The sequence below is a fragment of the Rattus norvegicus genome, chromosome 6 (genome assembly GCF_036323735.1).
Source record: "Rattus norvegicus strain BN/NHsdMcwi chromosome 6, GRCr8, whole genome shotgun sequence".
Classification (NCBI taxonomy): Eukaryota; Metazoa; Chordata; class Mammalia; order Rodentia; family Muridae; genus Rattus; species Rattus norvegicus.
The window spans coordinates 31,190,960-31,213,536 of record NC_086024.1 but is presented as its reverse complement, the minus strand read 5'-3'; the positions used below and the strand labels follow the sequence as shown (position 1 = coordinate 31,213,536).

Below are 22,577 nucleotides of genomic sequence, written 5' to 3'. Positions count from 1 at the left end.
TACCATCTTGTCTCAAAACAACAATAAAACCAGAATGATGAGAATCACAAGAGTATTTATACTGAAAATTTAAATATAAACTCTTCCATAACGATGAATAGTGGCAAAATCAAAACACGGAAAACAATATTTAATCAATGTTTTCAAAATGTCTCGACATCAGGAAGCGCTACTGAGTAAATGAATTCAATTTATTATAGTACTGGTTATAATAGGCAAAGTGAATGAAAGGTTGATGAGGCTGTGGAGAAACTGGAATCCACCCACACTTCTAGTGGGAGGCTAAAAAGGTTACATCCAGCCTTAACCCATGCTTTAACATAGGAAAAGAAGGAAGGAGAAAGGAGGGCAGGGACTGCTAGGGGAAGAGGAAAGATCATCAGGAGTGGAAACAAGGAAAGCATGTGATCAAAGTAGACTATAAAAATGTTAATAAAACCCATTACGATTCATATATGCTAATAAAGAGTTTTTTAAATGTTGCCACTGTGGATGTAGCTTGGCCATTCCTAAGAAAATTAAATATGTAACGTTACAATCCCATTCCTAGATACATTCCTAAAAGAAAGACTGGAAGTCAGTTAGCCAGTTAGCCAGTAGTTGCCAGGGAATGAAGGGATACGAAGCTGGAATCGATTACTTGAAAGGCAGCAAATGTTCTTCCTAGTGACTTAAAAAACATTTTGATCGGATGTGCTGGTGCATGATTTGATCTCAGCATTCTGGATGCTGAAACATGCGAATCTCTTCGAGTTGGAGGCAAGACTGGTCCCAGGCTCCAGTCTGAACATTAAAAAACAGACCCTCTAATAGAGAGGCGGCATTTGCACAGTATTGGGACTGAATCGCTCACTTTGACTTTCTCTGATCTAAATCGTGTAAGGTCTGGTTAGTACTAGGTGGAAGACCCCTTTGGGAATTCTTGGTGCTGTAGACTTGAGAAACAAGATAAGAATGTTATATGAACCTCAAATTTTAAAGGTTTCACAAAAAAGGGGGACGGGCAGATAGCGGGTTTGGGTGTTGTAATGGGGAAAGGAAGCAGAGGGGAGAGAAAGAGAAATATAAATTGCTTAAAATGCTAAGGACATGCCCTGAGAACTACTGCAGATGGGTTTCCGGCTCGGTGGCACCATCCCCCCCCACCTCCCCGCTCCCCATCAGAAGGAAATCAAAGCAAGATTTCAAACCACCTCTCTACCTGTCTGGGTGTTTCAGAACTGCCGGGTTCCTAGTCCCACCCACTCCGCCAGTCAGAGCAGGCTGCACCGAGGACCTGGGTGTTGAGTTTGTTCCTTTGTTTTAAAAAAATGGGTTAGCTTTCTGTGAGCCAATAGTAGACTGGCCCTGTGAGGAAAAGCAACAAATACGTGAGCCAGATACGGGTCAACTTGGTTGGCAGTGGAGCACAGGTGTGGCGGAAACCTTTCCCAGACCTCGACCATAAAAGCGAGGTTGTTTTATAAGTGCTGGGCACTGTAGGATCCGGCCGGTCGGAGGACTGCACCCAGCCAGAGGGCACCGGGAGCAGGAATCCGGGCCACCGCCGCATCCCAGCATCCAGAGCATAGGGGTCGCTGGCTCCTGCGGCTAGGTCTTCCCTTCTGGCTCGGGCCTCAGTGAATGGACCCCCGCACTTCAGCTAACGGAGAAAATGTCTTTCGCATCATCAGAACAACATGCTTTATACTTTCATCACGCCGAAAAACAAAGGAAACCTGGAGCAGAAGCAGCAAGCACGATTCGTAGTCCCAAACACCGAAACTAACGTCTGCTTAGCGGGAGGAACGCCGCCCCGGCTTTAGCCTCAATTCGGCTCACGGCGAGCTCCTGTGCAGGGTGCGAGCACGCCAGCCCGTCTTTCCTTCAGGTCCCGGCTCCTTTAGCTTGGGAAGAAACACACGAATTAGAAAAAAAAAAAATTCTTGGTAAGCATTAGAGGGAAAACCGCAACATGGCAAAGCAGCGGAGCCTTCGATAGCTCAGTTGGTAGAGCGGAGGACTGTAGTTCGTGTGATATGGCAATCCTTAGGTCGCTGGTTCGATTCCGGCTCGAAGGACTTCGTGCACTACTTTTTTAGCCACATCCCCATGTGGAGGGGAAACCGCTTACTTGAGGATAGGCAGTATATGTGCCTAGCTACTGCTGACCTAGGGTAAAACACGTAGGCAGTTAAGTAGTCGGAGTACAATGTACCTTGTCCGCGCATTAGGGGTAAAGAGATAGTGACATGTACTTCAAGTAAAATTCTTATTCCTTATGTGTTTATTACATGACTCAGTTTCAAAACTTTGTTGAGAGTTCCACTCGGAATACATTAGAAACCGTCCTGTCAGAAAACTTTGTATAGGTCACGGGAAGGTACAACACTACAGCTGGGGGATTAGCTCAAATGGTAGAGCGCTCGCTTAGCATGCGAGAGGTAGCGGGATCGATGCCCGCATCCTCCACTTCCTTTTGCTACACCATCAGGTTCAGGATCTGTTCTCCGCGTTTTGTTACACAGTAGAGCGAGGAGCGCGGTATGCAAAGATCGGCTTCACATGAATTTTTCTTATTCGCAGGTAAGTCTTTTCCTGTTTCCCGCTCCCTGCTTTGTCTTTCCCGCCTCGGGAGGCGGGCCGTTAACTGCCTACAGAGAAGACGCCTTCTGAGCCTCACACGGCGGTGGCCCGCGGAAGCCCCCAAACGGCCCCCTCACAGGTACCTGCCAACGTGCACGGAACACTGCGTGGCGACCAATGGCAGTGCGCTTTACTGGGCGGGTAGCCAGCTGCAGCTGCGGCCAATAGGCAAGAGACTTCTTGTTTCCTGGCAGAGTGGGGTCCCGGCACCGCGGCTCTCTGGTTTTGTGTGGGTCCCGGGTGGAGGGCCCGGGTGCCGGGGCCCGAGGTGCCGCCTCGCTAGCGGGAAAGGGAGCGGGAGCAGCGGCCCGGAGAGAGGTGAGGGGCTCTGTGTGGACTGCGGCCCCGCCGGCAGGCCCCGCCCCCTTCTCTCAGCCGCTCCGCGGGAGCCCCCGTCGAATGCCACCCCGCCCCCCCGGCCTGCGGCGGCCCGCCAACCCCGCCTCTGGCTGACTACCTCGGCTCCTGTGGCCTCACCTCTGACCCCTAGGACCAGCCTTCCCGTCCTCCAGTATATCTGTCTCGACCCCTCCCACGCCTCCAAACCCCACCCTGCCCCGGACCCGCCAGGCAGTGCGAGGGTCCTCGGGAATCGAGGAGCTGCCTGCTGCTTCCAAGCGGGACTCTACTGGCCCAGCCTTCCTAGGGGTGCTTAGGACGCCCGTTACCCACACCTTCGAGGGTAGCTTTTGCACGGGCTCGTGTCTACAGGGCGGGAGGATGGAAACAGACCCTAATTGGAACTGAGGTTCAGGGCAGGTGAGCAAGTGGCTTTGGCCGGGTATAGGCTACGTTTTCATAATAGGCGTAGTAAAAGGAAGGGGGTGGTAATAACGCTCTTCAAGGTCTCAGAGAAACGACAATATGATTCTAGTCAATGCTTGTGAAGACAAAGAGGTAAAGAAAGGAAGCTACCATTTACACTTAGAAACTTGGTTTTTCCTGCTCTGGGCTGTTCAGTACAAAGCCAGTCTAGGAAATTTTAATACGGCCCCTCCCTCATACAGTCTGTGGCAGTCATCTGACCTCTAGTCTCTGCTCCTTGGGTTGTTAAGCTTGAGAATCTAGCGTTTTTCAACTCAGCTATGGAAGCCACTGAGCATTCGACTTGGGAACAGTGGCGATGTAGTAAAATAAGGTGTTTTTAGGTCACTCCTACTCCTTGGGTGTCCAGAGACAAAGTTGTGCCCCCGCCCCCCCCCCTCTCTCTCATTGCGTCCCTATTTCTCTTGATCCTGCTAAAAGGCTACTTCTATGTTCTCTAAGAAATAGAGCGTTTTCCTTCATAGAGTACTAAAAACATTTCTTATTTATCCAGAGATACAAAAAACATTGTTTCATTTTCTGCCTCTCCTCCCTATCCCAACTTTCATTTTTTTTCTTCAGCTCTCAGGGCCTGTGTGGGGCAAGAGGATGCTTTCCCAGCCTCACCATGGAGCTGCGCTGTGGGGGATTGCTGTTCAGTTCTCGCTTTGATTCAGGGAACCTAGCCCATGTGGAAAAGGTGGAGACTGTGCCTAGTGATGGGGAAGGCGTAGGAGGGGCGGCAACAGCCCCCACTAGTGGTTCTGCTTCTTCCCCTGACTACGAGTTCAACGTATGGACGCGCCCAGACTGTGCTGAAACAGAATATGAGAATGGGAACAGGTATGAGGACTTAGAGGGTGGGTGGGAATGTCCAAGTGCCTGTAGTCAGTTCTTTGACTTTGTACTTGCTAGCCCAGTATCTCTTCTAACCCCTTCTCCCTTTCCTCCTTAACAAATAGGCCTTTGCTGTTTGGACTTGATTCAGCTTTCTCCCCACATCCTCTCTGACCCTCCCACATCCAACAGCTGCTCTCTCTTTTGACTCTCAGGTCATGGTTCTACTTCAGTGTCCGGGGAGGAACTCCAGGAAAGCTTATCAAGATCAATATTATGAACATGAACAAGCAGAGCAAACTATATTCTCAGGGCATGGCCCCCTTTGTGCGCACATTGCCTTCCCGGCCACGCTGGGAACGCATTAGAGAGCGGCCCACCTTTGAGGTAAGTTCTTCATTAGGAGGAAGGACTGGGTGTTGGTAGAGGAAACACATTCCTGAGAGAGTCCCAGGCAGGTGCAAACCCCTACGTTTTAGTATCTTCTTTCTTCCACCCCTAGCTGGGGTCCAAGATGAGCCCCTGCTTCAGCAAGCCTGAAGAAGCTGGTTCACATATGGAAAGTATCAGATGGGAGGGAGTTGGTAAAGGTGAGAGAGGCATGAGGTCAGTTCCCGGTGTCCCCCACCGGAGGAGCTCAGTGCTGACACAGATGACATGTTTCCCCCCTCTTCCTCCTCTGCTCCCCAGATGACAGAGACACAGTTTGTGCTATCCTTTGTTCACCGTTTCGTAGAGGGCCGAGGAGCCACCACCTTCTTCGCCTTCTGCTACCCCTTCTCCTACAGTGACTGCCAGGATTTGCTAAGTCAGCTAGACCAGCGCTTTCCAGAGAATTACTCTGCCCATAGCAGGTGCTAATCCCATTCTTATCCTGCTATACTGTGGGTTCTGTAGCACTGCTGCTGCTTCCGGCGTTTGTCCTAAGAGCTCTCAGCCAGAACATCATCAGTCTTTCCCCTGTGTAGAGTGTAGCGTGTACAGTTGGAGAAAGGTGCTCCTTTGCCACCATAACCAGCGTTTCACCACCTGTTCTCCCTTCTCCCACCCGCCCAAGCATGCCCTGCTCCAGTTCTCTCGAGCCATCCTGAATTTAGCCAGTACTGTGGCTGCTCAGCACGTCTACTGTACAGAAATTAATCTGTCCTGATGTACCACAAACCAGGAAAGCAAGAAAAAAAAATCACCCTTAAATAACGGGTGAAGGAGTGATGACAGCAAGAGGGCTCAGTGCATACGGAAGGGAGCTTGCTGCCAAGCCTGACAGTATGAGTCCGTCCCAGAACAAACATGACAGGAGGAAAGAACCAGCTCCTACAAGCTGTTCTCTGACCTCCACATGTGTTATGGCATGTGCACATGCATGTGTGCTCATGCAAGAATACACACACATATGCTGAAAACTTCAGTCCTATATTCTGCATCTAGCAGTGCAAGCCCACACATATCCTTATCCTCACCAGTTCAAAGGACTATGAGGCCCCAAAGGTTATGGTGAGGGACCAGCTAACATAAGTCCTAGGCTGGCAATGCTGCATGCCTCTCGCTAGGACTTGAGGGACTTCTGACTGTTGATTTCATCCCTGTAGTCCTCTGGATAGCATTTATTACCACCGAGAGCTTCTCTGCTATTCTCTGGATGGACTTCGGGTAGATCTACTAACAATCACCTCCTGCCATGGGCTTCGAGATGATCGGGAGCCCCGTCTAGAGCAGCTATTTCCTGATGTTGGCACTCCCCGACCATTCCGTTTCACAGGCAAAAGGGTAAGTGGGAAGAACATAAGAGGTGTGTTCTTGGGTGGAAGAGATGGCTGTTTTAAGAATACTTGATACTGTGGTTCAAAGGATCCTTGTTTGGTTCCCAGCACCCACACTGTGCGGTTGCCTGTAACTCCTGCTTCAGGGGAGGCCTCTGCAGGCACCCACATACAGACACATTGACATACACAGAAGTAAAACAGTACTCTAACCTTATCCTATTTCCAGCCACAGTGGGTAGCTCAAAGCTGTTACCTCTACACATTCTGGACCCAGCTTAACTTGTAGCCTAGGGCAGAGGATTACAGTCTGTACCTCTGGGAAAAGCCAACTAGAAGTCTCAAGGCTCTTTCTGCCTCAGCCACCCTTGCCCACATACTGTCAGGGTAGAACTATAGCACCACTGACCTCCTGTCTGCTTCCTTCTCCACCTCAGATATTCTTCTTAAGCAGTAGGGTTCACCCTGGAGAGACTCCATCTAGCTTTGTCTTCAATGGCTTTCTGGACTTCATCCTTCGACCTGATGACCCCCGGGCCCAAACTCTCCGTCGACTCTTTGTTTTTAAATTGATTCCCATGTTAAACCCTGATGGTGTGGTCCGGGGCCACTACCGGTAAGTAGCCGAAACAGCCTTTCTGCCTTTTCCCCAGTCTCGTGTCTCACTTTGCTGTGAAGGTCAGCCAGCCTTCTGGCTGGTTTGTATTTCTAGTCCTCTTGTACCCTAACCAGGGCAAGCCCCTCTAATCTTCCAGTGAGCTGAGAGGGGATGTAATTCATGTAGACACATCCTGAGTGGGAGCAAAAGCCGGTGAAGACTAGCTGGGTCGAGGGGACTGTCCTTGGACTTCTATGGTGGTGTGACAGCAAATGAAGGAAGGAAGGCTTCTGTCTTTCCCAGCATGATTTAAGCCTTTCACTTTATAAGTCTCCAGTGTCCTTGTCTCCTACCCTAGTGTCTCCTCTGGTGGCCCAGACATCTAGAGCCTGTTCAGTCCTGTCTCCCTACAGCACAGACTCCCGTGGAGTGAACCTGAACCGTCAGTACTTGAAGCCCGATGCTGTCCTGCACCCAGCCATCTATGGCGCTAAGGCCGTGCTGCTTTATCATCACGTGCACTCGCGCCTCAACTCCAAGAATCCCTCGAACCAGCAGCCCAGCAGCCTTCATCTTCCTCCTGAAGTTCCTCTTTCTGACCTCGAGAAAGCTAATAATCTCCACAATGAATTGCACCTTGGGCAGTCACCTGATGGGGAAAACCATGACAGGTGGACTGAGACAGAGCCGACAGAAGAAAAGACTGACCCGGTGTGGATTATGCCACAACCGATTCCTGAACTTGAGGAGCCAGCCCCTGACGCCATCCCCCCAAAAGAGAGTGGTGTTGCTTACTATGTGGACTTGCATGGACATGCTTCCAAAAGGGGCTGCTTTATGTATGGAAACAGCTTTAGTGATGAGAGCACACAGGTAGGGCTCTTAAATATTGTGTGGCAGGAGGTACTGCAGGTTAGGAGATAAGAGTTAGTTACAAACAAGGCGGGAGGGAGACTTTTAGAGGAGCAGGGAGACCTATGCATACTACCTCTGTGCAAGCTTCAGAGGATGGAGAAATGGCACTAGGGCCTTATACCTTGGCCATTGTATCATGATGTCTGAGGGAAGAGCAAGCTCCAGGACTCCAGTCTTCCATCCAGCTTTGAGGAGCAGAGAAGGGAAATTGGGAGGAGGGAAACCTAAACGCTTAAAAGAAATAATGTTCAGTAGTGAGGCTTGAAGAAACCTTGCTTACTGCCGATGGTTGTGATGGCGTATGTGTCAGAGTCATGTGACTGACTGCTTTATTTTCCTTGCCCTTATCCCTTCTTTCTCTGTCGTCTTCTGAGTTGCCTTTTCTTCCCCCAATACAGGTGGAAAACATGCTATATCCAAAGCTCATCTCCTTGAATTCAGCCCACTTTGACTTCCAGGGCTGCAATTTCTCTGAAAAGAACATGTATGCCCGGGACCGTAGGGACGGCCAGTCCAAGGAGGGAAGTGGCCGTGTTGCAATCTACAAAGCCTCAGGGATAATCCACAGGTTGGGAGGAAACTGGCATAGTTGAGAAAATAACTAATTTAAAGGAAAAGAATACTTATTCCAGGGTGTTTGAGGGGCTGGAACCACCCAAGTCTTCTCAAAAGAAAGCCTCAGTTAGGAAGGTTGGCATTAATCTGGGAGTTTTATTTTTGGAGGTCTTCCTGGGCACATGGTCAGTTGTTACTTGGGAATTATTAGAATTTTCTCTTGGTCTTTACTTGCTTCAAAGTGGTTACTGTCATAGGCCATCTACAGTGTCCCTCAGTGTTCTGTTGTAACACCTGTTTAGGCAGGACACTGATAAAGATCTCTGTGTCTTAGCTACACACTTGAATGCAACTACAACACTGGACGCTCAGTCAACAGCATCCCTGCTGCCTGCCATGACAATGGGCGCGCCAGCCCCCCTCCCCCTCCGACTTTCCCCTCCAGATACACTGTGGAACTGTTTGAGCAGGTACGACTCCATAGAGTAAGTGGGAGAGGGGAAACCCCAGTCTGGGAAGAATTGACACCCATCTCTAAGATCCTCTGCAGGGTTAGCTGTCAAGGTGAAAACACAGGCATAACTCCTGATCCCAATCACAGACTTTATTTACCCTGGCACATCTAAGTAAATATGTGGTCTGAGCTGATCTCCCCATGGGTTTGAACTCCTAGGTTCAAAAGCACCCCATTATTGTAGTCTTGGTGTATCTTTTTCTAGGCACATAGGAGAAATAGAACTGTAGGTTGTAAACAGCACAAGCTCTTTCTTCAGGGAAATTCCTGGTTCCATGCACACCAGCCTCTGCCCTGAACAGCAAGTTGTAAATGGACTTGAGATAAAGAACCAGGGCACACCATTCAGAGTATCCACTGTTAGGCCCAGCCTCCTCTCTCCCGTCATGCTGTGTACCACGCCCCCAAACAGCACTAGGTTAGAGGGCGAAGACACTGAACCACACCCAACTCCCCAGGTGGGACGAGCTCTGGCCATCGCAGCACTGGACATGGCGGAGTGTAACCCATGGCCCCGAATCGTGCTGTCGGAACACAGCAGCCTCACCAACCTGCGGGCCTGGATGCTGAAGCACGTGCGCAATAGCCGAGGCCTGACCAGCACTGCAAACGTGGGCCTGAACAAGAAGCGAGGATCGCGGACTCCTCCCAAGAGTAACAAGTAAGGGCCTCGCCATGGAAGGAGAGAGCAGGGAAGTTGACCCGTTAGTGCTGAGCTCCTGGGGAGGCTGCCTGAGAATGTTTCCTGGGGACAAGGAAACTGGAAAAATGACCTCAGCTCCGGAGAATGGGATGCATCCACTTCCCTTCCACCTAAAGCCACATGGAAGGGAGCGGAAAATCAGGCCAAGGGACTGCTAGATCACAAAACTCACTGTCTTTGTGGCAAGGGCGTGGCAGGTCTCAGGTTCCAAAGTTGTGAATGACTAAGTGAAGAGGGTCCTAGAGCCAGCAAAATAAGGGAGACATTCTTTGTGAAGTCAAGCTACTTAGGATGAGCCTTCTAAGATGAGCTGGCATGTTCCAAGTTAGGCCCTCATGCATGGGCATACATTCTTTCCCTTGTTCCTGGGTTCCTATGCCCTTTCACCCCAAAGGTGAACTTTAATTGCCATATCCTGAGGAAACTTCTCCCAGGCCGGGGGTTTAACTAGCATCTGCTTTTTTGCAGTGGATTGCCTGTTTCCTGTTCTGAAAATGCCTTGAGCCGGGCTCGAAGTTTTAGCACTGGTACAAGTACTGGTGGTAGCAGCAGCCAACAAAATTCTCCACAGATGAAGAACTCTCCCAGCTTCCCTTTTCATGGCAGTCGGCCTGCAGGGCTGCCAGGCCTGGGCTCTAGCACCCAAAAGGTCAGCCATCGGGTGCTGGGCCCTGTCAGAGGTAAGCCAGTCTGGGAGCCCCTGCAGCAGGTGTTTGGTTGTTTGGGGCAGTGCTGGGGGGAAAGAGCTTGAAGACATACAAGGGGCAAATCAATAAAACTAGTCTGTAGCAGAAGACTCTGCAGCCTCTCCTGCGACCTTGTTCCCGCGGCATATCTTCAGAGCAATACTATGGCCAGCTCTAGGAAGAAGTCTCGGGGAGTGTAGCTTCAGCACATGCTAGGAGCCAGGAACATTCCCAAGGACAAAACACTAGCTAAAGCAGTGCCAAACCCAGACATGGAGCTTCATCAAGGACAATGTCCCAGTGTCGTCTTGTTGGCAGTAGGAGGAAATGTCTTAAGAATTTAAATGGCAGCACTGTAGAATGAAGAACGCTACCCACTGCTTCTGTGGGCTGAAACTTCCTGGCTTCACAATAGTGATATCGAGATCCAGTTCTTCCAAAGGAAAGCAGAACCGAAGCAGCTCCTATTGTAGGCTTAGAACCAACGGCCGTCCCTTTCCCAGCAGTGCACAATTGCTCAGCTAGTAAGTACCCTTGGGTCTTACTCCTTAAGAGAGTCTGGGTCAGGAGTTTATGACCAGAATGTGGGCTTGGAAGGGCCTGTGGTGGGAGAGAGACTTTTGTAGTATTACTCTAGAAATATATACCACAAATCAGTGATGTTGATATGTTCTGAGTCATAGCAATCTTGTCAAGACATGGAGCCTGGAGCTAAGAGCTGTGTTGTCCAGCTGTACACATTTTTGTGAGCATTTTTCTGCTATTCAGTTTTCAACCTGGCTTTTGGAATGGTCCTGATGATATGCACTGGGTTACAGATACAGTGTCTATAAATCTGACTGATAGATGGAGAAGCCCAGCTTCAGTTAATTAAGGTGGTCCCATTCCAAACTCCCTCTGAGATTCTAACTTAGAAATAATCATATGTATCGTGCTTTAAAAATATTAAATTAGTAATAATGCTTCATATTTAGATAGCATTTAATAATAAGAGAGTATCACAAATAGTTTCGTGTGTCTAACCAGGTCCTGTAGGGTGGATGATGGTCCCATTTTTCTGATGAGAAAACTTTAAGGGGTTGGGGATTTAGCTCAGTGGTAGAGCGCTTGCCTAGCAAGCACAAGGCCCTGGGTTTGGTCCCCAGCTCCGAAAAAAAGAAAAAGAAAAAAAACAAAAAAAAAAAACAAAAAAAAAAAACAAAAAAAAAACAAAAAACAAACCAAAAAAAAAAAAAAAAAAACCCATGCAGGCCGTTTGGAGAGCCACTGTGGCAGGTCATAAGTAATTAAAGAATGCTCAGCTAAGAAACAACTTTGAAGAACAAATAGTATGTGGCTTGACAAAAGCAGCCTTCCAAAAATGAGAATGACAGCCATGCTCAGAAACAGCCCCTGGGCAGACAGCAAATCTCTATACTTAGCTGCGTCCTCACCCACAAAGTTTGGTGAAGACACGTGGGAAGTGTTTTGAAAACAAGGATGCTGAATTGAATGAGGGCATATGGTAGCTATAGTTGATTCTAAGGAAAACTGGAACAAAAGGAACTGCACACCTGGACAGGCAGATGGGCTTGCAGTCATCGACACATGAGCTGACCTGTACCAGAGTCTGCAAAGGAAAGAAACCTAAGAATTAGGACAGAAGCAGCAGGGCCCAGTAATGGTAAAAGACAGATGAACTGAGGCTTAAAGCTGTATGCTGCTGGAAAGCTATAGTGACATTAAGACAGTTGGAAAAGCAAAAGTGAACAGCCATTTAAACAGGTATAGAGTCCTTAAGACGCCTATGGAGGCTCTTCTCTCTTCCCTCTTCTTGTCTCCATCGTCCTCAATAAACCTCTTCCACGTGAGGAAAAAAAAAAAGACATCTATGGAGATGTCTTCTTGGCAGAACCATAGACAGGGCAAGTGAGGGGTTGGAGATTTGGGTCACCATATAGAAGTGACCCAAGAGAGAAGGCACAGTTCCTCAGGTGAACAACCTTGGAACAGAGCTGGTTAGAGAACCACTGTCCCTAAGACTTGCATAAATAGTTGTACATGGCAGGAAACTGGCTTTAAATCAAGGGGTCAGGATGAACAGTTTTTGTTTTTTTTTAAGATTGATCTTATGTATATGACCACACTGTCCTTGACACACCAGAAGAGGGCATCAGATCCCACTACAGATGGTTGTGAGCCACCCTGTAATTGCTGGGAATTGAACTCATGACCTTTGGAAGAGCAGCCAGTGCTCTTAACTGCTGAGCCATCTCTCCACCCCAGGATGAAAGTTTTATCAAAATAGACACTGTAGGGAGTTTAAAAGTGAGATTTAAGACATCTAAGAGTTCTCTGGGCATTTAATGGCACAATTCTTTGAAGACCCTAAGGAAGGAAGGCTGGCTCTGATTTTAGATAGGGCTGCAATGCAAAGTAATTTGGACATCGTATCTTCAATCAACTATGGAGAAAACTTACTGTTCAGTGTGATCTGTCCTACCATGTTTTTTGTAACATTTGTTGCCACACCTCTGGCTCTTTGACTTCAACCACAGCAAACAATATGGTTTATTTATATTTGTGTATCATGTGACCCTATGTATGTCTGTGCATAAAAGCGCAGAGGTGTAGAGGGAAAAGAACAGCTGATGGGTGTTTTCTCTTTCTATCATGCTGGTCTAGGGAACTGAGCTCAGCTTGTCAAGCATGCTGTGTTTCCGCTCACCTATCCTGGCTGGCCTGTTTTCAAAGCTAGGAAAAGCAAGACACCAAACCTCAGAAATGTTAACTTGAAATGTGCTGTATTTTACAACCCCCAAATTTGGATTGTGATAACTGTTATTTTATTTGAATTTATTTATAAAATTCAGATGTCAGGTGTGGTGGTGCATGTATGTAATCCCTCACTTGGGAGATAAAGACAAGGCCATCCCTTGACTAGATAGTGAGTTTGAGACCAGATTGGACTACATGAGACCTATCTACCCACCCACTCCCCATAAAGAAAATTCAATTACTGTTCATATTATATTTAACTATACATTTTTTATTGGTTTTATTGATTTGAACAAACATGAGAGTGGAAGTTCCAGGCAGTTTTCCCAGAAAAGACCTGGCTAGCTCAGCGAGCAGCGTAAGGCAGCCGGGGAACTGGTGTGAAAGGCACTGTCTCGAGCTGTGAGGCAGCAGATGTAAAAGGCCAATGAATCTCCAACATCAAACAGGAAAGCTCCTAACACAGGAGGCCAAAAAGTTTAAGTCCTAATTCGTAGTACCTGACCTTAGGGCAGAGTCTACCTGACTCTCCCCAGCAGCAAAACATGCTCTACCAAGTACCTTCCCAGGCCTGTAGCACAGTTCCAGTCTATTGTCTCAGAAACGATGGCAGTTGCTATGCTAGCTGCTGTGGCTACAGGGGTAAAAAGAGGTCATTGGAGAATACAGAAGTGAGAAGTCGGGTGTGCACTGCAAAAGCAGAGGTGCACAGCCTGGGGCGGGGGTGGTGGGTAGGGTGACAAGGCAGCCTCTCCTGTACATTACACAGGCATGTAAGGCACCTAGCACACAAGTCCATAATATCATACAGCAGCTGCCTTCAGTTTTGCATTCCCGAGATCTTTGCATGATCCTCACCTTGGCCCTTCAGCTTATCCAGCCAGACAGTGGTGTGAAAGAAAGGCACTTAAGTATGGAGGTGGAGCCTTTAGCTGTCTTCCTACCAGGACCCTCGCACCAACCCTCAGCTCTGTCACTTGAACTAGATTATCACTACAACTTTTCTGGTCTACTCCTTGGCTCTGTTAACAGGCAACCTTTAGTAGAGAAGGTAATGCCCACCAATCCGCGAGTTTCCTCTGCAGGGAGGCATAGGACTTGCTGTGTTGCCACTTCTATTCTTTCAACTGCAAACAGTGTCGGGCAATGTCCCCAACACTAGGACCTAGCACTGGGCCTAGCATTTCAGTGTTCAGCAAACACTTAATGTGTTAAATGTAAATCTTTCTAATTCCTGTAGGGTTATAAGAGCCATCTGTGTGAGCATTCAAGGATTCAATAAGCTCTACAGGGAAAGATGTCCCAAAGACATTTTAGAGACGATGGAGAGTCTAGGTATAAAACAATAGATCAATGCTGCCAACTCTGAGGCTCAGAACATGCATGCTAACACTCCAGGTGAGGCAGCCTGGCTCAGCGTACCAGAGCATGCCTCCAGTCCTATCTGGCTAGTCCCAGCTGGGAACAGTGAGATACCATTACTGCCTTTGGAAGCAGAGCTGATCAGTCCCCTATGCTCTGCAGTAAGCTTTTATCCTCTCAGCAGGAATGGATATGGCCTGTATTAGCAGGAGGCAAAGTCGCAACACAAAAGTGAGCCAACTGCCTGTTCACTGACAGGAGGCAGGCTTTCAGGCAGCTTTCCCCCCCCCCCCCCCCCCCCCCGGAGCTGGGGACCAAACCCAGGGCCTTGCGCTTCCTAGGCAAGCGCTCTACCACTGAGCTAAATCCCCAACCCCTCAGGCAGCTTTTAAGAACTGATGAAATATACTATCTTTAATACCCTGTGTCTCAGACCAGTCTGATTAGGGCTCTCAGGATCTAGTCTTCATTCTGCACTGACCTTTTTCCTCTTTATTTATCTGGTTTGCTCCATCAGAAGCTTTAGTCAAGTGTATGTGTGTGTGAAAGAATCTCATATAGCCCAAGGCAGACTCAGAACTCATTCACCCACAAGGGCCTTGAATTCCTACTTCCTGCTCCCACCTTCAGGGTGTGGGGATGACAGGTGTGCATTAGCATATCCCAGTCACTTTATTACTTCCTTCCTCAGGGTAAGGTGAAGGTTCAGCCCATTTGCATGATTTCAGCTTGCCTGTGTATGGACTCTGATCTTCTGCAAACCCTGTTATTTCTGTCTTCTGTGCTGATTAACATGCTTTTATTTTTGTGGCAAAATCTCACTATATAAACCTGGCTAGTATATAACTTGCTGTATAGATCAGGCTGGTTTTGAACTCAGAGATCTGAGCACCTCTGGGATTAAAGGTACACATTCAGTCCCAACAGACATGCTTTTGTATCCACATTTTAACCAGAATCACCAGGTCTGTACACTTGAATATCACTGAGTCACGGACGGTGGCTCATGTTTCAGGCTGGTGTGGTCACAAGTCTGACTTCTGATATTCTGTCAGTGTTTCAGCTGACTCCCACTGCCCCCTAAGCTCTGGTTTTGTGCTTCTGCTTTCCACCTTAGATGCTAATTGGTATCCAGTGCAGTCACGTAGTCAAAAGGGCTTCCATCCTAAGAACATTCATTCACTTTGAGATCAATCATAGGTAACTTCAATTTAGAGACTTCAGAAATACTCTTTGAAACAGGGTCACTAAGCACAAGCTGGCCTAGAACTTGTGATCCCCCTGCTACAACTTCTGCATGCTGAGATCACAGGCAGGCCCTGTTATGTACATGCCTGGCACTGCCTGCTATAATCCAGTACAGACAAGATGAAGTTACCGTCACTAGCCTCCAAAGTTAGGCTTTTCATACTAACACATGTAGCTTGTATTAGAGGTCATGTAGAATATTGGCATTACCATTTTATTTGGTTCTATGACGATCCAAAAGTATCTGGCACCTGCTAAAGCTGCTGAGCCTGCAGTTCCCCTATCCCATCATCTACATCGTCTCTCTGGAGTCCCACCCCTCAGAACTCGAAGTAAAGCCAAAGAATACACCAGAGTACTATCCTAAAAGTTACGGATGTCTTAAACTTTAAAGGGCCACTGACCTATAAACAACCACTAGCCATGTGAAAAAGAAAAATAAAAAGGCTCTGAGAACTAATTCTGCCTGAAAATGGCCAAGGCAACATTTACAGGGAACTGTTACTTGAGAAACTCTTACATGGAAAATAATCAAGGCACTCCCTAAAAAAGAGAAACCAAAATTTCAAAGGACCCACAGCCCCCCAGCAACAGCAGCTGAGGTATGAGTGATCAAGTCAGCATCTTAATGACAGGTGGCCTGGACACACAGCAGACAGGACTCTGGATGGGCTGCAGTGAAAGGGTTCGAGTAAAAGACCTCCAGAATTTGGGCTGGAGAGATGGCTCAGTGGTTAAGAGTACTGACTGCTCTTCTAGAGGTCCTGAGTTCAAATCCCAGCAACCACATGGTGGCTCACAACCATCTATAATGGGATATGATGCCACCTTCTGGTGTGTCTGAAGACAGCAACAGTGTACCCACATACATGAAATAAATCTAAAAAAAAAAAAAAAAAAAGACCTTCAGAATTTAGCCACACGTAATACATGCATACAATCCAAGAATTTGGGAGGAATGTTTGGCAGGAAGACCAAGAGTTTAGGCCTAGCCTAGGTTCTATAGAGAGGAAAGTCTGGATTACACAGTGAAAATCTGTCTGCAAACATTGCTTCTCTCTTACCCAAGCTGTGGTGATTTTTTTTTTTTTTAAAACCAGGCTTCTATTTTAGGATAACGTGGTGGCTGTGTAAAGGATGGATAGTTTTGTTTTGTTTTTTTCTTTTTTCTTTTTTTCGGAGCTGGGGACCGAACCCAGGGCCTTATGCTTGCTAGGCAAGCGCTCTACCACTGAGCTAAATCCCCAATCCCTGGATAGTTTTTTTTTTTTTTTTTACTTTTTTTTTTTTTTTAAAGATTTATTTATTTATTATATATAAGTACACTGTAGCTGTCTTCAGATACACCAGAAGAGGGCATCAGATCTCTTTACAGATGGTTGTGAGCCACCATGTGGTTGCTGGGAATTGAACTCATGACCTCTGGAAGAGCAGTCGGGTGCTCTTAACCGCTGAGCCATCTCTCCAGCCCCCCTGGATAGTTTTTTTAAATCAAGCTGAGAGAGAAAGGAAAGTGAGTGAGTGAAAAGACGTGGTGTCTAAGTCCACTGCAGTGGAAGGACCATTAGGATTTGACAAAACAAATATAGAATGCTGGGATTAAAGGCTTGCCATTATGCCCAGCTGGATTTGACTCCTAAATGCCTAAACATGACGGGCGCAAGCTCTAAGGTTTACAAATTGAGCTAAGCTGAGGGTTTGATTTTCACCAAAAGTTAGAGCTTCACTCCCTGGATCAGATTAGAATTCCTCAGAAGCAATTTTGCCACCAGGAAGAATGAAGTAAGCTTTCTAGCAGACAGGGACAAGGAATGGGACTGAGGAGAAGACAGATTTGGTTTGGCAATCAGGAACTTAACAGGTAGGAATGTCTGACAGGACATTCTGGGAGAAAAGGGCCTTAGAGATTTAAAGATTTAAGAGAAGACCAAGGGGGGTTGGGGATTTAGCTCAGTGGTAGAGCGCTTGCCTAGCGAGCACAAGGCCCTGGGTTCGGTCCCCAGCTCCGAGAAAAAAAAAAAAAAAAAAAGAGAAGACCAAGGCCAGATGGCTGGGGACACTGGTCCAAAGTGGCAGGAACAGCAGTGAGAAGAACAGAGTTAGGAAAAAAGCCCTGCAAAGCCCTGTTTTAGAAGCCAAGTTCAGTAACTTTAAACAAACTGGTAGGATGAGATACAGATGACTAGAATATTGGGTGTCTCATGGAGTGGGCAGCTGATTTGTTAAGAGCTTGATCTTATATGTCTCATTTCTTGATCGATTCCCTGCTTGTGTCCTTTCCCTCAGAGCCCCGATGCCCAGACAGAAGGCGGCGGCAGCAGCAGCAGCAGCAGCAGCAGCAGCAGCAGCAGCAGCAGCAGCAGCAGCCACTGAACCAACGCTCTACAACAAGCAGCCTAGCCCCATCCCCAACTCTGGCTAGTGCTAGCCCAACCTCCTCCCGAAACATGGGCTCCTGCCTCCTGCCCAATTCACTCAGCTTATCAGGTTGGTACCCACTGCCCCTGAGTCCTGAGTTGTTCAGCTTCTTCCCTTCTCTACCACCCAGGGCTTAGACAGGCTACTACCTCAGCTTCAAGAAGCTTCTTCAGCCACAGCCACACTGCTACTTAGCCTGGACTTCTTTCTTGGCCTGATACATATACATACATACATACATACATACATACATACATACATACACACACACACACACACACACACACACACACACATATATATCAGACCAGATGCTATTCTCCTAGTACTGCCTCCTCCTAACATGTGCCTTTGGCCTTTGCATAGGAGGCTGGGCTCAGTGGAATGAACTCGTGAAATAAAGTAACAGTTAACATATGTTGAATGTTCACTCTCTACAGGCACTGCTCTAGACTGTCTAGTCCTCACTTTTACAGTTTAAGACCTGAGGACTTTTTCTGCCTGCAAAGTACTACTTACAAGTTCTCTAACTCCAAGAGCTAGGAATGGTGGATAAAACCACAGGCTTTTCACCTGTCATTACTACAAATGGCATCCTATACTCTAAACCTAAAACCATACCCAGTTCTTTTACGTTAGAAACCCAGTGATATAAAGAACTAAATGGGGTTCTTATTCTTTTTCCTTTTTTTTAAACGGGGTTTCTCTTTGAAGACCAGGCTGGCCTCAAACCCACCTGCCTCTGCCTCCTGAGGGCTAGAATTAAAGGCGTGCACCACCATGCCTGGCAGCATTGTTTTCTATAATTGAATCCAATATAGACTGTACTAACCTGTCCATTTTTAATCAGTGTTGTACAGAATGGACTTGGGGTTTTTTGTTTTCTTTCTCCTTTTTGAGACAGGGTCTGTGTAGCCCTGGCACTCACTGTGTAGACTAATCGGCCTTGAACTTCCAGAGATCCACCTGGCCATTATGCCCAGCTGGACTTGACTCCTAAATGCCTAAACATGATGGGTACAAGCTCTAAGGTTTACAAATTGAGCTAAGCTGAGGGTTTGATTTTCACCAAAAGTTAGAGCTTCACTCCCTGGATCAGATTAGAACTCCTCAGAAGCAATTCTGCCACCAGGAAACAAAGACAGGGTTTGGTTATTACAGTGGAGAAGAACCTAGGGGTAAAGAGCACACAGTAGGTTAAGGTCGAGATGGTACTAAACATCCTGCATGCACAAAATCACCAACAATAAAAGACTACACGGGGTTGGGGATTTAGCTCAGTGGTAGAGCGCTTGCCTAGCAAGCGCAAGGCCCTGGGTTCTGTCCCCAGCTCCGGGGGAAAAAAAAGAAAAAAGAAAAAAGAGACTACACGACAGTCTCTCAGCAATGCTGTGAGTGAAGTGCTGTCGGGATAGCTCACAAGCTGAGCACTGAGCACTGGTTTAGCATGAAATCCTAGGTTTAATCCCCAGCATAATAAAGGGAACAAAACAAGGCCAAGAAACGGATGTAAAGGAAGTTACCTTCTCTTCTAGTCCTGCCTTGATGATCAGTTCCCCCTGTTCTCTAGGGAGCAGCTGCCCATTCTCGTCTTCAGGGGACAAGCCAGAGGCTGTCATGGTGATTGGGAAAAGCCTACTAGGGGCTGGTGCTCGGATCCCCTGCATTAGGACTCGTTTGCAGGTAAAATTTTTAGGTTCTTTCCATGTCCATGCTAACATTAGCAGAACCCAGCAGGACACTATTCTGAGCACAGGGGTGGGATGGGATAAGGGGTGCTCATTCCAGCTTTACAGACTTTTAAAACCAGCCTGTCAGAGTTGCTGTGATGTCTGTGTTAACCTGCCCAGTCCTACTCAGCCAGGTTTCTTGCTTGCTTCAGACTCCATTGTCCCTGCCAGATGCACCCCCAACCACAGCCTGCTAGCTTTGGCTTTCCTACCCGTCCTTAGCTTCTCCTCTCTTTCTGACCAGACCTGCCAGAGGAGAGTTTCCGCCAGGAGGGGTCCCGGATTCCCCAGGTAACACATCTGGTTACTGCTCCTAGTAACAACCCTACCATCACCTCCAACTCAGACAAGCTTCCCTTCCTAGTTTGATTATAGCTAGAGGCAGAAGCCGACTGGACAGGTGAAGCTTAAGCTGCTCTGGCAGGGGCGGAGGCTGAGAAAGCTGAGGGATATGTCAGTCCACTACCAGTTTTCTTCTTAAGTGTTTCTCTACCTCTTAGCCATGGGATGAATACCCATGGAAGTGAAATGCTGGGTCTTTGCCCCCCTTAGATAAGTAAGACCTGGTAGGCTGTTACAGATTGAATGTGGACTTCTATAGCTGCCACCCTGTCTCATCATGCCCAGGAGTTCAGGGTCCTAGCACCTCTGCTGACTTCTGTACTAGATTCGTAAGCATGGAAACTCTAAAGCAAAAAAGCCTCGTGGAAGAACCCGACCTCTTAGTCTACCCCTGTCCACACAGGCTAGGCCCAGGTTGGGCCGGAGCTCACCGCCGACTCGCAGAGGGATGAGAGGCTCAAGCCCCACATCCCCCATCCCCCAGACCAGAGAGAGCAGTGAGCTGGAGCCGGGACCCCGCTCTGCTACACCAGGGTGAGCACCGGAGTCCAGTCCTTCATCCCACCCCTCATTTCTACTATCCTTCACCCCCATTTCAGCATTCAGGATAATGGTCTCACTTTCTTACTGATCCCAAAGACTAAATGCACTTTTATTAAGAATCTAGTTCCTGATTTTTATTGTACCATCCTCAGTCTTCACTTCAAAGTATACCTTCTAAGTAGTCTCTTCAGATACTAGCTAGCTGATTCTAGTAACAGGCAGTAATAAATCCGCCTCTCCCGACCCAGCTACACATTTCCCTTTTCACCTCCCAGCCCCTGATTTCCTGTCTCTTCTCTGTTACAGGCTGCCTCAGGCCGGCCCCCCACGGCCCCGCTCTGCCCCCGCCTTTTCTCCTATTTCCTGTATTCTATCTGACTCCCCATCCCGGATTTGTTACAGCAGGGGGCTCTTGAACCAATGTGAGGTTTGTTTTGTCCCTAAATCTCCACCACTCACTATCTCTCCCAGGGTCTGATAATGCCTTTACCTTCGTGTCCAGGATATAGCCCTAAGGTGAGGGGACACAGTGAAATGATACGTTAGTCCCGTCTTCCAGCTGCTCGTGCCATGTGACAGCCATAGCTCCTTGGAATATCGGCCACACTCGGACTCAGCTGTCCCAGGCCTTGCAGAACATCACCTTGAGACAGAACAAAACAGGGACCTGCCACCCCCTTCCCTCCCTCCACAGCACAAGATTTTGGGACCACAAAAAAATATATATATATCTATATTTTTGTATTGGGGGGAGGGAGTAGAAAAGAAAGCAGCCCCTATACTGGGCCCTATTCAGTGGCAGCTTCTTGTTCCATAGGGTTAAGGAAGACTTTGAGGAAATAAAAGTTGTTTGGAAAAATCCAGGTGTAGTTGCTTTGTATGCTGTGATGGGTAGGAGAGATGAAGTGAAGTGTGAAGGCCCCTCACACCCTCCATCTTGCCTCAGACTATGTCCTGGAAGCCTAGAAAAAAGGGGAAAGACCCGAAGTAAGGAAAATGCTGCAGCTTCCTTTCAGGGCTGGGGGAGGTCCTTAAGGAGCTGGCCCCCATCTAACCCATTTCCCTTTATAATATTAAGCACACTTGGTTTCCAGACTCTGCCCCTCCCTTTTTCCTCTATGCTTTCTGTTTGTAGTTAACCTAACAGCCACAAAACAAAGTCCTTGGCTTCAGAACATGGAAATAATCTTCATCTTTCACTACCATGCCCCTCCCCCAAATCTACCTAAATAAAGCCTCAGGTTCCGTGGGAAAGTGGGGCTGTTAAGGGCCTGATCCCCCATACTTGGCAGTTACTGCCTTTGTTTGTACTGGTGTCAGCGCCTCCGTGTAACCATAACCTATAACTTAAGCCTCTATCTACTGGGAACCTCAAAATGGGGAATGAGGAAGGCTCTGAAAACTCATCCTCATACAAATAGTAAGCCGTTTAGGAGAATTAAAGCAGAATATTTCAAGGCACTGTACACAATGCGAACAGAAGGGCTCGATTCTGGACTATCAAGCTCGGCTCGACACTTTGACTTGAAGTTCCTAAATCTGCAGGCCCTGGATCGGCCTCACCACTCAGCTGTCCGAAGTCTGTGCGCTACTGCCCCGACCGTTACCTGGGGCGGAGAAAACGCCACTTTCATTCCTGCTTCTTGGGGTTATTTACTGCCACGTAGTGATAGAGGACCACAAGCAAGAAAAGCGACACGCCCAGCATGTTGGCGAAGATGGCGAGCTGCACGTCCGTGATCATCCTGTGGACAAGGGGAAGGACTGAGCCTCGGTTCGGACACTCCTTGCTCTCTCACCAGGCTAGATCCTTGCCACCACGATCCAACCTCCTCCGGGTTCGCCTGTGAAACGAAGCCTGGGAGCGTCTCACCTGACTAGCTCCACCCGACTCCGACCCTACTGCCACACCAACTCGAGGTAGGCAACCTAAGCCGGAACTTCGTAGTGCTAGCCGGGGAACAACGCAGCACTTCCGGCTTCTCTACCCGGCCGACTTGTCTGCTCCGGCGGCGCGCGCACAATGAGCAGGTCTTGGGCGGAGCCTCGAAGGGCCGTCCCCCAACCCCCCGCGGGGGCGGAGCGGGACACGGGCAGGGCCTGGGATCCCGCCAGTGGTCGCAACTGGCCGCAGCTGGCTGCAGCTGGCGCGGCGGGATCCGCGGTTAGCTTGCGAAGCT

At 48.2% G+C, this 22,577-nt stretch overlaps 2 protein-coding genes and 1 non-coding gene across 15 annotated transcripts; 2 read left to right on the top strand and 1 right to left on the bottom strand.

Moving 5' to 3' along the window:
• Positions 1 to 42: 42 nt before the first annotated feature.
• Positions 43 to 21,256, top strand: Agbl5 (AGBL carboxypeptidase 5). Of its 12 annotated transcripts, none has more exons than XR_010052104.1 (16): positions 86 to 2,704; positions 4,012 to 4,272; positions 4,482 to 4,653; positions 4,957 to 5,120; positions 5,856 to 6,033; positions 6,464 to 6,642; positions 7,038 to 7,497; positions 7,938 to 8,107; positions 8,429 to 8,564; positions 9,067 to 9,269; positions 9,780 to 9,991; positions 17,651 to 17,851; positions 19,353 to 19,465; positions 19,757 to 19,803; positions 20,258 to 20,388; positions 20,869 to 21,256. XR_010052104.1 is itself a non-coding variant. In XM_063262054.1 (16 exons), coding segments are annotated over exons 1-16 (2,877 nt in total). In that variant the 5' UTR covers positions 86 to 2,525; the 3' UTR covers positions 20,902 to 21,256. The 12 variants fall into 12 exon arrangements, 10 of the variants coding, with proteins under 10 accessions (XP_063118123.1, XP_063118124.1, XP_063118126.1 ...); XR_010052103.1 differs by lacking the exon at positions 20,869 to 21,256 and adding an exon at positions 20,704 to 20,818; XM_063262054.1 differs by lacking the exon at positions 19,757 to 19,803 and adding an exon at positions 20,704 to 20,819 and having other exon boundaries at positions 20,900 to 21,256.
• Positions 1,972 to 2,060, top strand: Trnay-gua3 (transfer RNA tyrosine (anticodon GUA) 3). The gene is given in 2 exon segments: positions 1,972 to 2,008; positions 2,025 to 2,060. It is a non-coding gene; the product is annotated as a tRNA-Tyr (tRNA).
• Ost4 (oligosaccharyltransferase complex subunit 4, non-catalytic) lies at positions 21,115 to 22,339 on the bottom strand. 2 transcript variants are annotated; one of them, NM_001134691.1, is made up of 3 exons: positions 22,271 to 22,339; positions 22,005 to 22,142; positions 21,115 to 21,359 (listed from the first exon to the last, which is right to left on the bottom strand). In NM_001134691.1, the coding sequence occupies exon 2, from the start codon at positions 22,139 to 22,141 to the stop codon at positions 22,028 to 22,030; it is 114 nt and encodes a 37-aa protein (NP_001128163.1). In that variant the 5' UTR covers position 22,142; positions 22,271 to 22,339; the 3' UTR covers positions 21,115 to 21,359; positions 22,005 to 22,027. The 2 variants fall into 2 exon arrangements, with proteins under 2 accessions (NP_001128163.1, NP_001128162.1); NM_001134690.1 differs by having other exon boundaries at positions 22,005 to 22,311.
• Positions 22,340 to 22,577: the final 238 nt, after the last annotated feature.

Excerpts from the sequence above, each read along its gene's own strand:
- Agbl5 (XM_063262053.1), top strand. The coding sequence starts at position 2,526 with ATGCAAAGATCGGCTTCACATGAATTTTTCTTATTCGCAGGTAAGTCT. Across the intron at positions 4,273-4,481 it reads GAATATGAGAATGGGAACAG|GTCATGGTTCTACTTCAGTG; the intron begins GTATGAGGACTT and ends TTTGACTCTCAG. Across the intron at positions 9,270-9,779 it reads ACTCCTCCCAAGAGTAACAA|TGGATTGCCTGTTTCCTGTT; the intron begins GTAAGGGCCTCG and ends GCTTTTTTGCAG.
- Ost4 (NM_001134691.1), bottom strand. The coding sequence starts at position 22,141 with ATGATCACGGACGTGCAGCTCGCCATCTTCGCCAACATGCTGGGCGTG.